The 17,128-nt window shown below is 43.2% G+C and overlaps 1 protein-coding gene across 3 annotated transcripts in view; it reads left to right on the top strand.

The window, feature by feature from the left end:
* The window catches only part of FBN3 (fibrillin 3), a 117,077-nt gene that overhangs the window by 21,903 nt on the left and 78,046 nt on the right, over window positions 1–17,128 (top strand). For all 3 annotated transcript variants that reach the window (XM_013195275.3, XM_066984007.1, XM_013195276.3), the window contains 4 exons: window positions 2,327–2,409; window positions 4,690–4,788; window positions 10,037–10,132; window positions 12,904–12,999. In XM_013195275.3, the coding sequence (XP_013050729.2) occupies window positions 2,327–2,409; window positions 4,690–4,788; window positions 10,037–10,132; window positions 12,904–12,999 (374 nt within the window). The remainder of the gene's footprint in view (window positions 1–2,326; window positions 2,410–4,689; window positions 4,789–10,036; window positions 10,133–12,903; window positions 13,000–17,128) is intronic.

Raw genomic sequence — 17,128 nt, 5'->3', positions numbered from 1 at the left:
GTCCAGAGCAGGTTGCCCTGGACCACGTCCAGATGGCTTTTGAAGATCTCCAAGGAGGGAGACTCCACATCCTGCCCAGTGCACCGTCGCCCACACCGTGATGAAGTGTTTCCTAATGCTCAGATGGAAACTCTGGTGTTTCAGAAACATCCCAAACTACATAGCAGAAACTTCCTAATCTGATTCATTCACATAAAGCCACCCTCTCTGTGTAATGATGGTGATAGTTACGGGTTGGCAATAATCAGCCCCAAGCAAACTGCTAAACTGATTGACATAAAATGTAATCAATAAAAATTAGAATGAGGATGGCGTAATGAATAACAAACGATATAAAGTTGGGTCCGTGGATCCTGGTAAACTAGTTTGATATTTTCCTTCCCTTGTCAAAGAAAAATGAAAGGGCGATAGAGGCTACATTGGTCTATTGGGGAAGAGACTTTGCTCAATCCAGCAGTCAAAGATATAACAAGATCCAATGCCTGAAAGTAAAAGCTAGATAAACTCAGACCCTGAATAAAGCCATTTTAACAATGAGGATTACTGCAAACTGGAAAACTTCCAAACTTCCAAACTTCCAAATCTTTCACTCTTTATTTTAGTTCAAATTCTCATGCTTCTCTAAAAGATGTGATCCCTCAGGGACTGCACAAGACGTTGGAGGATTGCTGGCCAGCGTCCAGCCAAGGTTTGAACACTGTCTACACTTACCTCTCTACTGCCGTCCCTCATGTTTGATCCTTTGGTAGAGCCCTAACATCTCTGCAAGGGGCTGCATTCTCAAGACTCCACACTTGACAATGTCACAAGACTATGGGTATCACATGGGTTTGTGGCTTTCATGTTTTCTTTTGGGAAATTTTCTTTGAAAATCTGTTATTTCATTTACGGATGTGTAGCATGGCACAACATGTTGTAAATGCCATGCTGAATTATATGCTTGGGCTGGATTTCTAGCCGTCTTTGATGCATGACATTGATTAAACTGACAAAAAAAAAAAAAAAAAAGAAAACTATGTCCGGCCTGTCTGATTGACGGTTTGGAATGTGCATAACTTTGCCACTCAGAAAGGAAGAGCGGGACTTTATCTAACATACACAGGGCTGATGAGATATGTGCACAAGGAACAGATGCCCTTGCCCTGTTCAGGTTATCAAAATACTCAGTTGCCTGTGATTTCTAGGGTTGTCTGGTGTCTAGGTCTTGCTGTTCCTATGTGGAAATGCAGGTCTCCAACTGGCTGTGTCTAACTTTGTGGATATGGCCCCATTCCTGTACTGGGAGCCTACACACATGTTCTAGCTTAGTATAATGGTAGACCTGGCTGTGCCTCAGTTCCTCACCCCTCCATAGTCCTAAGAGGGTCACTCTAAGCCTTTGGGGCTCTGTTTTTGTCTGGCGGCTTGGAGATGCAGGAGTGGATCTGGTGTCAGCTGCTGTGGTTGCAGCAAACAGACCCCTTCACCATGAGCAGTTTACAGAAGTATGTGCAGAGAGACATTTATTCCACATGCTAACAAGTGTGGAGATAATTAGCCACATAGGCTTGACCTCTCCAGACAGCCTGCTGGACTTCAGGCAGCTCCTGCAGAGTCTCCTTTGTAGCTCTCAGTTTGGAGGAGGCACTTGTCTTGGACACAAGGAGGTGACAGCTGTACATTTTGTGCAAGCCATCAGATCAGCAGGAAGCTCATCTTCCTTAGAAGCTCATCTTCCTTAGAAGATTTCTTCCCTTCCTTAGAAGGAAATTTTTCCCTCAGAGGGTGTTGAGGCACTGGAACAGGCTGCCCAGAGAGGTTGTGGATGTCCCATCCCTGGAGGTGTTCAAGACCAGGTTGGATGAGGCCCTGGGCAACCTGATCTAGTGGGTGGCATCCGTGCCTGTGGCAGGGGGGTTGGAACTGGATGATCCTTGAGGTCCCTTCCAACCCAGGCCATTCTATGATTCTATGATTCTATGAAGCCAGTGGTTGTCAGTAAGAGCTCCATCTGTGCAGCTTGAGCTCTGAGCTCCATGATCCTAGCACAGTGCATTATAGCTGAAATGAAGGCAGTCATATATGCCCTCAGTTCCCTTCACTCAAATGTGTAGCTAATTGGGGCTTTCTGCACAGGGAGGTCAGAAGTCAGTCATTAAAGTAATGTATGTTGACTCCATTTGGTGGGAATTAAACATGGCTTGTTTAAGCTCAGAGTGAGGGAATGGTGTTTAGCAGAGAAATGTCATGCAAGAGACTATTCAGCTGGTCTCATACAGAGATAATAAGCGCTGAATATCCAATGGCACTGTACAGAAACAGAGGAAAAATTGTTTTTAATTTTCAGACCTAATGTCTGTGGCTCGAGGTTCCACTCCTACTGCTGCCCTGGCTGGAAGACGCTGCCCGGAGGGAACCAGTGCATTGTCCGTGAGTATCAATTTTCCTGTTAAGGGCACCAAGGGAGCTAACTGCCATGTGGGAAGGAATACACATCTCACGCTTCAGCATATGACAAAACATCTCATAATCCACTGGGAAAGGAGCAGTGATTGTTGGGAATTCTCATCTCTGCTCGCCTTGATTAAAACAGGGTTGTTGCAATTGGTCCCATTTAATGCATGGCCTTTTGTCTTCTGCCAAATTGCCACTTTGTTCCATGTTGCTTGACAATTTGTGTGCCTGCTTTAGAAGATTAGCCTCAAAGGAACACTTTTAGTGACTCCAGAAGAGTAATTTTAGAGCTCTTTAGTTAGATGAAATAATTTAGCTGCTCAGACAAGATCTAGGTGCTGCCATTGGAAGCATGTTGTCATGAGGAAGTGTCCACAAGCAGGAATTTGCATTTTTCTTTCAGTGTCCTCTTTCTAAAGGAGAATGCTGATTTATATAGGTCACACCTCTCTTTTGGCAGATAGCTCTACTATTTAGAGTAGATCATTGTTACACTCTCAAGTGCTGATATACACCTATAAAATCCATTAAGGGGCTTAGGATCTATGGCTTGTTTCTGTATGGCAAAGGCATAAGCTATGGGGAGATGAAGGAGTCTGCCCTTTGGAAGATGTTCCTATGGGAATTGCAAGTCAGCTCAGGGGTAAATAAATGAGATTCTTACTGGAGACGATAGGTATAATTGTACCTCCATTTGGTCATGCTTCATGCTGAAACATAGCAAACACACACTGTAAATGCATGGTGTCCTGAATATATTAAATGTATCCTGGACACACCAAATAGCAGATAGCACTGTAGGATGCTTATATCTCCCTGTATTTTAGCTTTCTAAAGCAATCTTCTGCATTAGAGCACACTTGGAATGGCCTTTTGCAAAACTTCCTAAAAATAATTAACAGTGGGAGGTTTGAAGTTGAGGAAAACAATAGGGTCATCTTGCAGAATCTCCGACATAGTACAGGTTACATGTTTCAGAAGATATTCCACCTTCAGAGATGAAACTGCATCTTAGAAAGAAGTCATCTTAGTGAGAATTGCCTCATGTTTCCCAATATCAATATTTCCTAATGTCAGGGATCTCAGATGCACAAAACTGAGCCCAGAGCCACAAATATTCTCCTCTTAAAGGAAATACTTTCAAGCTTATTATGAGTGATGCGGGCAGTTTATGCATCCTTGTGCACAGTGAGTAACCAGTGCCAGTGTCTGAGTGCCTGAATTGGGCATTCTACTCACTAAAAACCAAAAGTGAATAATGACTTGGGAGTTAAATGCATTTGACTTCACCCCTGGTGGTGGTAAGATATGGAGTTCTGCATCCTCTCTTTTCCCGATGGGAAGAGACAAGCAAACTCACAAAATCCTCTTTACTTTAGGAAATCCACTGCCCTGTAGACAGGGTACGCCCTGGGAAGTATACAAGTCTTCAGTTTAATGCTGGTTGCAGTGAAGGGTTAAGGAACTTACAACCAAATGGCTGCTCTGTGGCATGCAGGGTTAGCAACATTCAGGGTTGTCTGCTGACTTTTCTCATAGCTGTAAAACATGCCATCTGGGCTGGAGGTCCTCAGGGAACTGTGCCTTATAATTGTATTTATAAAAAGCACAGAGATGAGATAGTTTCATGGGACTCTAATGAAATCTGTGCTTACACAGGTGGAACAATACTGTCAGCTCTTGGCTCTCATGGTACAGGAAGGGAAAGAGATTAGCAGGGGTCCCAGGCAAGAAAGGATGGATTGATATGAAGGCATCCTGCTGATTCATCTCTGGCTGACTCAGGCTCAGCCCCTCATTCAACAGGAGATGAATCTCAGTAACAGTCATTTAGCTCAGTGCCAAACTATGGACTGCAAAATGCTGCATGGAAACACACACACAAAAAATAAGGAAACCTGTTTCAGTGTGAATGTCACTTGTCTCTGATGAGAAACATTTTTAGCAGGCAAAAATAGTGAAAGGTGCCACATTTTCCCCGTCCTCTGCTTGGTGAAATAGAAATAAAATAACAGGCCCAGCCAAAGTGTGTGATAAAAGGAAGATTTCTCTAGGAATTCATGCCCTGTGAATGAATGAGTCCTTCTTGCTGTTGCTCTGCCCACAGCGGAGTCCTCAGGAGGTGCCACAGCTTCCTCCCCAGCTTATTCTTAAAACAAGGTGAATTCACACCCTTTTGGCGGCCAAATATGAGCCTGTGAGGAAGTTCACAGAGCAGCACCTTATGCTAATCACTGTCTCCTTCTCTTCCTCCAGCAATTTGCAGGAATTCTTGTGGTGATGGATTTTGTTCGAGGCCAAACATGTGTACGTGCTCCAATGGACAACTTTCTCCTAACTGTGGCTCAGCTGGAGGTAAGAAAACATTGCTGGTGATTGTCCTCCCCCTGAATTAGTTATATGCTCTTTTAAAATTTTCCCAGTCACAATGGGCAACAAGGTTCTAACCTGAATTGGGCAGCATTCAAAAATTTTTTATTTTTTTTTTGTGTGTGTGATTTCTGCTACTTTGGTATAAAAAAATCATACAGGATACAGAAACTGAATTTCCCAGCAGCAAATAGCAACACTGCTGCCAAAGAGTCCATCCACTCCTGGCTGTTCCTTGAAGTGGAATTAAATCTGTCACTGCTTTTGTTAACCAAATAATTATTTTTTCCAGTGCTAAGTTTATTAAGTTTTGGTAGGCTGTGATTTGAACGTCCGAGAGAATTGCCCAATGTTTTTAGAGAACTGCAGTGACACAACGAAGTTATGCACTTGTCGGTGTTGGGAATGTAGAAATTCCATTGCCACTTTTTCTGCCTTTTTCTCCCATCTCAGACTTTCAGGACAAAGACCTGAAAAGTTCTGGGAAGAAGACTAGGTGGCTGAGGTTTCTGTTAACATAGCACATAAACAAACTATGGAGGACTTGGAGGAGTGACAGTCAAATATCCAGACAGCAATTCCCATAACCCTCTAGTAATTCTTGCAAGACGTATTCAAGGCTAGAGCATGCAAACACTCCTTTACTCTGCAGCACATGACTCTGCACAGAAGGCACTCCTGTTTGAATCTAAAACCTGATAGCTAATGGTCTTGTTTACTCAATAGTGTTTCTCCGTGCCCCTTTTTCCACTGTGTTGTATTGATGAAATGGAGCTGGGAGTCATGGTAGATACTGGGCTGGTTATGAGTCAGTAGGCATTGTGATGGTCAGTAAAGCCAATCGCGCCATGAGTTAGATTAAGGGGATCATGGCGGAAAAGTCAAAGGAAGGTGTTATCCCCTCGGCTTGCCACTAGCAGGGCTGTTGCTGGAATGCTGAGTCTGGTTCTGGGCTGCCAGTGCAGAAGTGATGAGAGGAAACTAGATCTGCAGTGGGTTGCAAAATGGTTGGTCTATAACATGTGTCCTCAAAGGTGAAGCTGGGGGAGCTGCTCTGATTTAGTCTACAAGGAGTCAGAGAGGGATCCAGTAGTAGTCTGTAATTACTGGAAGTGCAGCTACAAAGGCAGTGGAGCCAAACCCCTCTCAGTAGTGGCAGGCAAGATAATGGAAGTGTCTGGCCGTAGGTTGCAGCTTGGGATGTTCAGGTTGTACACAAAGAAAAGTTTCTTACACTGGAGGGTGGTGCAATGCTGGAACAGGTCGCCAGAGGTGCAGAAGATCTCCCTCCTTGGGCAGTTTCAAGGCTTGGCTAGACAAATTCATGGCCATCCTGATCTGTGGGGAGGCTGAATGGGGACATCCAGCAAGCCCTTGTACCCACACACATGAGTCTGTACATAATTGTACGAAAGAGTGGCTTACACTGAGCCTTGAACTGGAATACCCAGTGGTAAATGGTCAGATGGTAGTTTTGCCTTTGCTGGTTACCTGCAGAAAGCTCCAGACAGTTCTTTCTACTCACTAAACAGCAGAAAGAAACAGACAAAACTATGTGAATCCTTCACTTAAGAGAGAAAAAGGATCTGGATATCGAGCACTATTGCCCATACGTGAGAGGAGCCAGGAAGGCCTGTAGGATCTGTGTGCAGCCCCTCACGCTCCCTTCCCTCACTGTCCCAGTCTCTCCCCGGGCAGACAAGGGACGTCTATCTGAGAAGCATCACTGTGTGCAGGTTGACTTAACAGCCTCGGAGCTCGTTGGGTGCAGATAATTGCACTCCTGCTGGCAAGACGAGGGCCACCACCAGCACAGAGACCACCCACCCAAGTCAGTGCAGACTATGCGTAAGCCAGCAGATCTGCCCGAAAGGGCTTCATTTGTTTCTCAAATTCTTGTGAAATGGGGCCGGCCTGCACTCCAGATCTCCAGATGTGGGCAGGGATATTGGGTGACCATTTGCACCTGAATGTGTAAGTGGTGCATCCATAGATGATGACAGTGCCCAAAAACAAACAAACCAGCCAAACAAACAAACAAAAACCTGCAAGCAAAGGAGCAGAGCTGTGGCTCTGTTCAGAGCTGTGTATTGTTTTGAGAAGGATGATTTTGCCAGGACAATGCGAGATGCAGAATTTAATGGGATTTTATAGCATCTTTTAAGGTCTCGTGGCCATTTCTAGAGACAACCCAGAAATTTATTTCCCATTATTGCCCATCTGTAGGCAAACTATTGTTAACGAAGTGACTTGCAGGCATCTGACTGAAGGCCAGAGAACTAGCCCCCTCAAACCTCAAAACCACATTCGGGGCGTGACTGAAAGAAGGAAATTCCCAGAATCTAATTCCAAAGCGCCACGTTGTCCTACAGCACTGCAGATGTCCCCAGAAAGTGCTCAGCACTGAAGCCTATGTGTGCATAGCTCTACAAACCTTCCCAAATGCTTTGCTGAATGGAAGGTGCTGGAGACACAAAAGTTTCTGGAGTGAGGGTCCATATGTTAGCAATCACAGAGGAATGCGAGGAATGCTGTAAGCAGTATATACATTTGGGCACAGACCTGGCATTCCTCTGAGCCTGGGGTGGATTTCAGCATGTGCTCCGGGTTGAGGGTGGGGGTGGAGGGGTAGGTTTCTCTGCAGAAGCTTCGTTAAATCTGGCATTCATTGTGGGGATGTTTAGATCTGCATTTATCATGAATGCTTCAGGGAGGTAAAACAGACAAATAGTGCATTCCAGAGGCAATAAAAGCCACTCCGCCTCTCTCTGTCATAACAAAAAGTTTGGTTTCTTACTTGGGAGAGTAAGGTATTTTAGGAGTAATTTGCAAGTGAATGTTTAGATAGTAGTAGTCAGTAAGCAGACATAAAACCTGTCTGCAAACTCCACTGCTGATGGCTGGCAGAACAGCTGCAGACACTGATCCTTTAAAATAAAATGTAGAATGAATCCAATCCAATGGGAAAAGTTAACTAGGGAGAGCTGTTATTCTTTTTCCTAGAACTTTGGTCTTTGCTTGGAAAATCCTGACAAGGAATAATAGGCCTTTAAATTCGTATTTGAAAGATTTTCTTCAGCACTCCAAATCTAGCAGACCCTTCGATGCTAGCCTTGGAGATAAGTGAAATGGTGATGGGACCTCAGGGTATTTGGGATTACAGCAGAAGTAAGAAACGGGACCTAAGCAGGGCTAGAAATAGTATATTTGCCAATTAGTTGGAAAAATTCTGGATAAGTGTCAAGGCTTTTCTTATATGCAGAACCTGAACTACTAAAATTTCTTAACTTCACTAGATCTTACCCCCTGCTGAATGCCTTGAATGCAAAACTTGAGAGACTCTGTAGGGAAAAGCTCCGACAGACGGACAACTCTGACAGACAGACGCTTCCTAGCTACTTCTTCCTACTGTCTCTGGGCAGCCCTCCCAGATTTGTTGTATGTAATTGCTTTCCCAGTGCTGATTAATTGTAGTGAGGGGTGAGGGGTGTAGGGTAAGAATGTGCTGGAAACAGAGCCATTTCCCAGAGAGACTGGTCTCATGTCTGACAATCTGGGCAATGCTTTGAAGCCTCAAGCTCAGTTTCCTTAATGATTAAGCTTTCATCTAAATTTGGCCTGATCTCCAGCCACAGAGCAATAGGAATTGTAGACATCACGACTAATTCAAACCATACTAGAAATGCATGGATTAAACGTACAGCACATGTGCTGACCATGTTGAACGCAAAGCCCCGAGACTTCCCATTCCACTCCTTCTTCCTGTCAGGCATTCTATGAACAAGGCGTGAACCATGTAATTATCCTTATTGGATACTTCTGATTTCTACTACCTTTTGGGCAGCCATTTCAATTACGCTAGCCCCAACCCTTCTCTTTTGGAGCTGATGTTACGTGTACAGAGAATACACCAGCCACATCTGAGTATCCACTCATGTACGCGCTCCGCAGCCTCAACTTCTTCAAGCTGCCAAATCACAGCCCTTCCTTTCCTGGCATGCAGGAACTGTGGTGTACATGCTGCAAAACAGTTTTCACATAGCTTACTACAGCCTGACGCACTTGCAGTTTGAATTGTCACATCTCACAAATTAAGACCGCATTGTTCCAGGCATTTCAGTAAAGAATGAAAGCTGTTTGACCTGTATTTGTAATACAGTATTTAGCAATAAACCTCCCCTTTTGGGCTCGTTTACTTTAATACCACATCCTTAACCGTTGAATAGTGATGAAACAGTTAAAGCCAATACTAGCTTTGTGTCTACGTCAGTGTAAAACTGACTGACTCTTATTTATTACTATTGTTTTTCTACAGTGTTCACATTCAGTGTTCCATAATCTACTGTAAAAGCTGAACTCTAACATAGGAAGAAGACTAGATAATACATGCTTTTCTTTTCAGATTTGTTGAAACCTTCTTGTATTAGATGAAACTCATCAATAAGGCCACATAATCACTGTAAAAGGAAAAGAAATGTCTTTAAAGTTGATGGTTTTCCTCCATGAAATAAATTATACCCCCCAAAACATCTCATAGGTCTTTTAACATGCTTTTAATAAGAAGACATTTTAAAGATTGACAGCCCAGAATGTGAAAAGCGTATTTTGAAAATGGAGCAAAAATCTAAAATAATAATTAAAAGATATGAAAATATTTGAAATGTGTAGTGTCCTAAAAGAAAAAAAAATGTTTAGAATGATGGAGTCATCAAAGAAAGGGAAATATGGGTAAATATGCCCTTACTCTCAGTCACATGAGCTATGGCAGGACATCCTGTAGAAAGGACAATGTCCTGCCTTACCCTGTACGAGATGGACTTGAAGAATCGTGTCCCCTAAACTGCTCATAGTTTTACACTACCTGTAAGACTTGTGGCTTTTCATTGTCTCAGCAGTTCAATATTACCAGGTACAGGAACAATAAAAATACCTTCTGTCTAAGGGATAAGGAACAGACTATGGTGTTTATAGTTGTAAGAAACCCTGGGGTGATTATACTTCAGTAAAAGCGCAAGCGTTTAACCACACTATGGGCTCATACCCTGTAATGGGAATTCAAGTTAATTCATTTTACTTGAAAAAAAAATGGACGTTTAACATCACCTTTAGGTTGTGCACTGAGATATGAAGAAATTAAGAAAGTTTTGAACATCGCTTATTTGTGAGGTATCCACCTCCTGTCACAGACAGTTTGTTGCATTGTCTTCTAATATTTCTCTGCTTTTCTCCACAGTCCAAACCTGCAATGTGAGGTGCATGAATGGTGGAAGCTGCAATGAGGAATCTTGCCTCTGCCAGAAAGGTTATACCGGAACATACTGTGGACAACGTAAGTACTTGCAACACATGCTGTACACCTTACACATACTGATGTATTGTTTGCAGACTTTGATGGCCTCGCTATATTCTCCTCTCCATTGGAATCTCAGCTTACTCTCATTAGGAGACGTTACATTTGTTCTGCCTGGCCTGGCTGGGAGAAGAATTGATGCCAAAGTTCTGTGCCACCACCTTTCTGGTTCCTCACAACTTCACATCCAAACTTCCACGTGGCATTTAAAAGACCCCACAGTGAACACATCCATCCAGTGCTGACCTTAGCATGCTGCTGACCTCAAAGTCAAGACTTGCCATGACTTGTACCTTTTTCTCCGGAATATGAAATGAGTTTTAGATTGAGGAAAGTCACATCAAAACAGTAAGGACATTGCCTTAGACTGCACATGTCTTGACTCTCAGCATGAATCCCCCATGCCAGGAAGAGCAGTTGCAGGCTTTGCTGATCATCCCCTGTTTTTCTACAGTGCTAGCAGAAATTAGGTATCATTTTTCTGTAAATATTTTTAGAAAAACAGTACGTTCTCTGGGAATGGATTTTTGATTTTTTTTTTGTGAGAAACACTCATTTTAGCTCAAATGAAGCCTGCATTTGATTAGAAGAAGAAATACTAAATATATACATATATATTATAAACTAGGTTACATTTTGGATGGTGATCGTCCCCCTGTACTCTGCTCTGGTGAGGCCGCACCTCGAGTACTGTGTTCAGTTTTGGGCCCCTCAGTACAAGAAGCACATCAAGGCCCCGGAATGTGTCCAGAGAAGGGCTACGAAGCTGGTGAAGGGCCTGGGACACAAGTCCTGTGAGGTGTTGTTTAGTCTGGAGAAGAGGAGGCTCAGGGGAGACCTTATTGCTCTCTGCAACTACCTGAAAGGAAGGTGTGGGGAGCTGGGGTCGGCCTCTTCTCACAGGTAACTAGTGATAGGACTAGAGGGAATGGCCTCGAGTTGCACCAGGAGAGGTTCAGGTTGGAAATTAGGAGACATTTCTTCTCAGAAAGAGCAGTCAGACATTGGAACAGGTTACTCAGGGGGGTGGCAGAGTCACTGTCCCTGGGGGTGTTCAAGGAAAGGTTGGACGTGGTGCTTAGGGACATGGTTTAAGTGGGTGACATTGGTGGTAGGGGGATGATTGGACTAGATGACCTTGGAGGTCCTTTTCAACTTTAACGATACTATGATTCGATGATTTTTTTCTGAAACTTTCCAAAAAGTTCAACTGAAGGCAGACACACCATATGGAAAATTTCATTCTGAATAGCTAAAGCTTGGGAAAGTTATAAGTAAGCGCAAACCAGGCTTTATAATGGAGCAGGCTAGGCAACTTTTAATATGTGTTGCTACCAGCTCCACCTATAATATCCTCAGCAGAGTTTTCATAATGGTTCAGATGTGGGCAACACATCACCGAGAGGGTGGAGAACAATGGAGAGTCCCATTGGCAGCATTCCAGCAAAGCAGATTTCAGCTTATTCAGTTCTAAAATGGGTGTAACCTTTGAAGGCTATGATATGCAGCAGCACCTGGCCTCTCTGCCACTAGGCTTGGCATTAAACCAGGAAGGGCCACAATGAGGTAATACACGGGATTGCTGTGGGCCTCACCCTTCAGGTGAGATTATAGTCTTCTGATCCTCAATGTGCCAGTGGTGTTGTGCAACTGAGTAGCTTAATGAGTGAAAACCTGTAAAAAAAAATGAGGATATTTTGCAACAGTTCTAATTAGTCACTACAACTGCTGAGATTTTAATAGGTCAGTGGCATCCTGCCCATCTCAGCCTCTCACATGGACTCTTTAACATACTTGATCTTGTGGTACGTATGAGTGCTGGCCTTTCATCTTCTGTTCACTCAGATTATGACAGAATATGAGAGGATAATAGAACGCCAGCTAGTGTGGGTGTGCTGAAGACAGGTCTGAAGAAGATGGGTATTTCCAGCCAGTGGTACCACACAATTGCCACAGACAAATCTGAATTGTTCACAATGAAAACTGAATTTATCTTCTCAGCTTTTCTCAGGCTTGTCATCATTTACCTATTGCTTACAAAGGGACTCCCTGCCCTAATTCTAACCCCAGAAAAGTTATTTCTGTCCTGGAGAGCACCATCTCCTGATACTACCGCCAGCCCAAATGAGCACATCTTACTATAGTGTTATGAAGTAGTGAGTTGATGCCAATGCCACCTAAAATGAGCACTAACACTATGCCAGTGTTTGATCCATCCATCCAAGTGTTCCTCTGCTTGCCATGTAAAGCAAGACCACCATGTCGTCCTGATTGCAGATATACTGGTGTGGTCAGAATAACAGGTTTGGTTTATTGTCCTGCTTTACTCTGCAAGGCAAGATGAAATGGCTGACTGGTCCTTTCTCACATTTCATTGTTGTCCTGTTCCCCTCTCCTTAAATTCAAATGTTTGCCTTTGTACAGTTTGTCATTTGTATTGATTCGTCTTGACCTTGACATTTAAATCCCAGTGCTGACCTGAATGAGCTGAGATTCCGGAGCACAGGAAATCCTCTCAAATGAAGTGAGAGTTTATAGCCTTTTTATAAATGGTTTCACTCATAAACAGGAAGTCATTTTCTGGGAAAAAATATCAGGCTTTTCTCTGTATGTTCACTATGTGGAGGAGATTCTTGACAGGTGAACACCACAAAGTAGGTGATATTCCAAGCCCGCCCAGCACCACACAGTTCATGCTGCGGTTTTACTGAGAGCAGAAATCAATCATTTCTATTTCTCTTTCTAAACAGCTGTCTGTGAAAACGGCTGTCAGAATGGAGGTCGTTGCATTGGACCAAACCGTTGTGCTTGTGTCTACGGGTTCACTGGCCCCCAGTGTGAGAGAGGTAAGGAACAGATTTTCATATTATCACTGACAGAGCATAGCATCAGGAGTTGTATATTCAAGCATATATACTAGGGATACTCAATTCTGAGTGAATTTCTGCTCAATTCCCTGGCACGAAGATTCAGCCCTTAATAACAACCTCATGTCCAAAGCATTCCCTGGGATCCCAACTGACTGCATATCTGTTTCGTGTCTGTGGATCTTTCTCATTCCACACGTGGCCCCTTGTGGCTCTTTTGTTAAATATCAATAAATCCCTGTGCACAGTACAAAAGAGGTATTTTTCTCTTGGACATTCCCTTGCTTCTTGTCTTTGTAACCAGGGTGTGGCTTAGAAATGCGAGGAAGCCCCTTATCGCAGCATAAGGGAAGGTGACACCGTCAGCCCCTTCCTAAACACTAAAAGGGAAAACATAAACTAAAACTTTCAAAAATCTCAGTGTGGTGGATCAGCTCGGTCCAAGCACACATCCTGTGTGTTGCTCATTCCCCTCTCCCTTGGGATGCGGAGAAGATAGAAGGAAAGCAAAAAACCTCATGGATTATGATAATGTTAGTTTACTAAGGAAAGCAAAAGCTACATGTGGAAGCAAAGCAACACAAAGAATTCGTTCACTACTTCCCATCAGCAGGCAGATATCCAGTCACTTCCTGGGAAGCAGAGCCTCAGCATGTGTAACAGTTGCTTGGGAAGATGAGAGCCATAACCGTGCTATTTTCCCCTTTCTCCTTCTTTTCCTGGGGCTGAGCACAGTGTCATATGGCATGGAATATCCCATCGGTCAGTTCAGGTCAGCTGTTTATGCTACGTCCCTTCCCAATCTCTTGCCCAGCCCCAGCATACTGCACTGGATGTGAGGAGCAGGGAGCTGGGGAAAAAAAATCGATGCTGTGAAAGCACTTTTCATCAACAGCCAAAACACGAATGTGTTATCCATACTGTTTTAGCCACAAATGGAAAGCTCAGCAGCATGCAGGCTGCTGTGAAAAGAAGTTAACTCCATCTCATCCAGACCTGACACAACTAGCTAATTTTGGTGACCACCTTGAGTTACCTTGAACCAGATTTGTACGACTGTCAGCATTCACTGATTCTGCTCAGGATTGCAACTACTCACTGCAGCTCTTGCAGAATAGTTAGGGACCTCACACAGTTAGGGGATCACAAGCAAAACAGTCCTTTAAGGATTGGCCAGATTGCAGAAGAACTCTGTTGGACATAGATTGACTGCAGTTCACCAGGCGAGCACTCAGCTTCTGTATCAGTAATATGGAAAGATGTCTCCTGCATCTTTCACTGTATAGAATCAAACTCCTGCAGCAATTACCTGAATTTTACATGTCTTGTCTGCAGCAGGAGACCTTTTTGTTGGGCTGAAGGAGATCAATACCATGTACCCTCAAAAATGAAAATTAATGTTGAATGCTAACAGTGCTAACAGCTGTTGATTTGCAAATTAACGTGGACCTGAAATCTGAAAGGTCAATATTCCAACCTGTGCAAAATTATTTTTAAGATTTAGTATTATATTTATTTGAAAATATTGAAAAGCGTGACTAGAACCAAAGGTTTTCCATGAATTTCCTACTTTATTTTAGTAAAAAAGTTTCGAAGGGAAACATAAGCCAGTTCTATTTTGTTGTAAACCTCCCTCAGTTCATTGCCAGCTGCTCATCCAGTATGAATCAAAACATCTTCACTAAGAGTCTGAGAATATGCTCTTAGTGACATGTGGCTTTGCTGTATTTCATTCATCCAGCCAGCATGTGCTGAGTGACTAGATCAGGTTTACCCCAGTGTGGGTATGGCTGAGGGTTTGGCTCTGAGATATGAATTTTCTCCCTTTCCTGTTGGCTTAGGTGGACATCTCACGACACTGCTCTGATTTGATGTTGGCAAGGGCCAGAGTGGCACAGAGCAGAAATGAAACTGAAACACCAAGATGATGTGCGAACTCCCAGGATTAACATCAAAGTGCCCTGGAAATATTCTGCTTTTCTAGCCTCTCACTTTCCCGAGATTGGGATAATTCTGTTTAACTCCCTGTTCAAAGATTGGATTGTTCTTGACTTTAATGTTTTGGGTTTTTTTGTTTTTTTTTCCAAGTTGGGGATTTTTGGCAACATGATTTAGAGGGTGAGATAGGAATAACAGTTGGTTTCCAGTAGCCCAGGCATCAGTCAGTCCTGGTTGAATAGAAGCCAGCAGAAATATGCAGAACTCAACATAGTTGTGCAATGTTCCCTGGGTTACAAAAGTCTCTACTGAACTTCATGCTGCAGGTGCCCCATAAAAGGCCTCTGCTGTGGTTTGAGCATCACATTTATTAGATGCCAAGAATTTAAAAAACCTCCACACACATTTACTGAAGCAACCTTTCATTGTTCCAGTCTCCTCCTTTGTACTCTGCTGCAAACTCAGATATTGGTGGACCACTGCATTTATATATTCTTTAATACCTCTCCTTGCCTTTCTCAAACAGGCCTACACGCACACTCACTGCTTTATTTATGGAAAGGTATTATGCCAAAAACCTTTCTCTTTTGAAAGCTGTACCTTGCAAGCTTTTTTCCTCTAAAATTCCTGAATGTGAGCTAGAGAACTGTCCATAGCGTTGCTTGTTTTTTTCCTAGCTCACAGGTATCTGAAGTTGATATGGACATTGTTGATAAGACATTATTAATGTCTTAAGATATTCTTGCATACAGCAATGGACTTAAAAATCCAACTTACTTTACTTTGTGTGCATGGTAGGAGAGGGGATAGGAGAGGGGGTGGGAAAGTCAGCCAAAAATGGGGACTGAACAGGGGCAGACTTTGGAGACAGCTTGCAATGTATAAAATTATTTAAATAAAGAGAGGATTTTTAGAAAGCCTGTAGAGATTTAGTTTGGTCCAGACTTGTACTAAGAGACAAAACAAGCTCTCCAGCTGTGTATACACGGGTCTGCCCTGCCAAGGCAAACAGAGCATTTGCTTTTCTAAGAGATGTTAAAAGTTACACTTTTCAAAGAAGCTTCTGGCTGGGAAGTCTGTGGGTCTGGTGAGGTGGTTGTGACTGACCTACTGGTAATCGGTAGTGTGACAATGAGGAACTTAACCCTTCCAAGGAGAAACTGCACTCCTGCTCCATTGCTAGGCAAGTTGAGATGAAGTCCCTAGCACCAGACTTACTGGAAACATGAACACTGTTGAATTTCTGTTCAGTTTCTCCTTTTAAAGCAGCCATGGTATGTGACATATTTACAAGCATCCTTGGAAGTCTCCAGTAACAGGGGACTCAAGTAGCAGTCTTAAAAGCAACACGGATCATCCGTAACTCTCAGTTTAGCTCTGAGTCTCATTTTAAACTTTTTTTTTTTTTTTCTGAAGAAACATTAATTCAAAGCAGAACGTAAAACCTACTGGCCTTGTAAGTAGGAAGTCCAAGTTTCAGCCCAAGACTCCTTACCGATGCTCTCCTAGCATGTCTCATAAGGGTACTGGAAATTACTCAGATTTCTGCCTGTGTCTCCACAGGGAGAGAACTTCCAGTAACACCAGTTAATGTTTAGTAAGACATCATCTACCTTTCTCCTTCCCACTCAGACTAGTTACAGTGATGTTTCTCTTGGAAGAACTGTTGTTAACTACTAAATGTGGCTCTCTAGCATTAGGCAACATCGGTAGTATCCCTCTTGGCTAAAGAGTGCAAAGAAAATAACAGTGTTTACCCTCAGCTCTGTGCTGTGACATATCTACTGATAGGAATAACCTGGCCAGGAAGATCAGAACACAGTCAACTTGCAGAAGAGAGGAGGTGTTGTAGGATACATCCCTCAATTTCTTCCAGCCTGCTGTTGAAATGGAGCAGTTGGTTTGAATCACAACTGGATAATGTGGAGATTTAATGTTCTGAGCACAGGATGAGGCAGTATAAGGTCTACTGCTCCATCCTGAGTCTGGCCCACTAATTATGGGTACTTGGAAAATTCATTACATCTCCACCGTATTATGTTCCTCAGTAAAATAATAGCCATTTTGCTGCAGCATGGGTACTGTGAGGATTCACCAAAGGGTTGCAGGAGAGCTGGTAAGTTAACCACTAACAGGGATGAGAGAGGAATTGAGGCAGTACATTGGTGGT

The sequence above is a fragment of the Anser cygnoides genome, chromosome 27, assembly GCF_040182565.1.
Source record: "Anser cygnoides isolate HZ-2024a breed goose chromosome 27, Taihu_goose_T2T_genome, whole genome shotgun sequence".
NCBI classification, from domain to species: Eukaryota; Metazoa; Chordata; class Aves; order Anseriformes; family Anatidae; genus Anser; species Anser cygnoides.
This window is presented reverse-complemented; position numbering and strand designations above follow the sequence as displayed.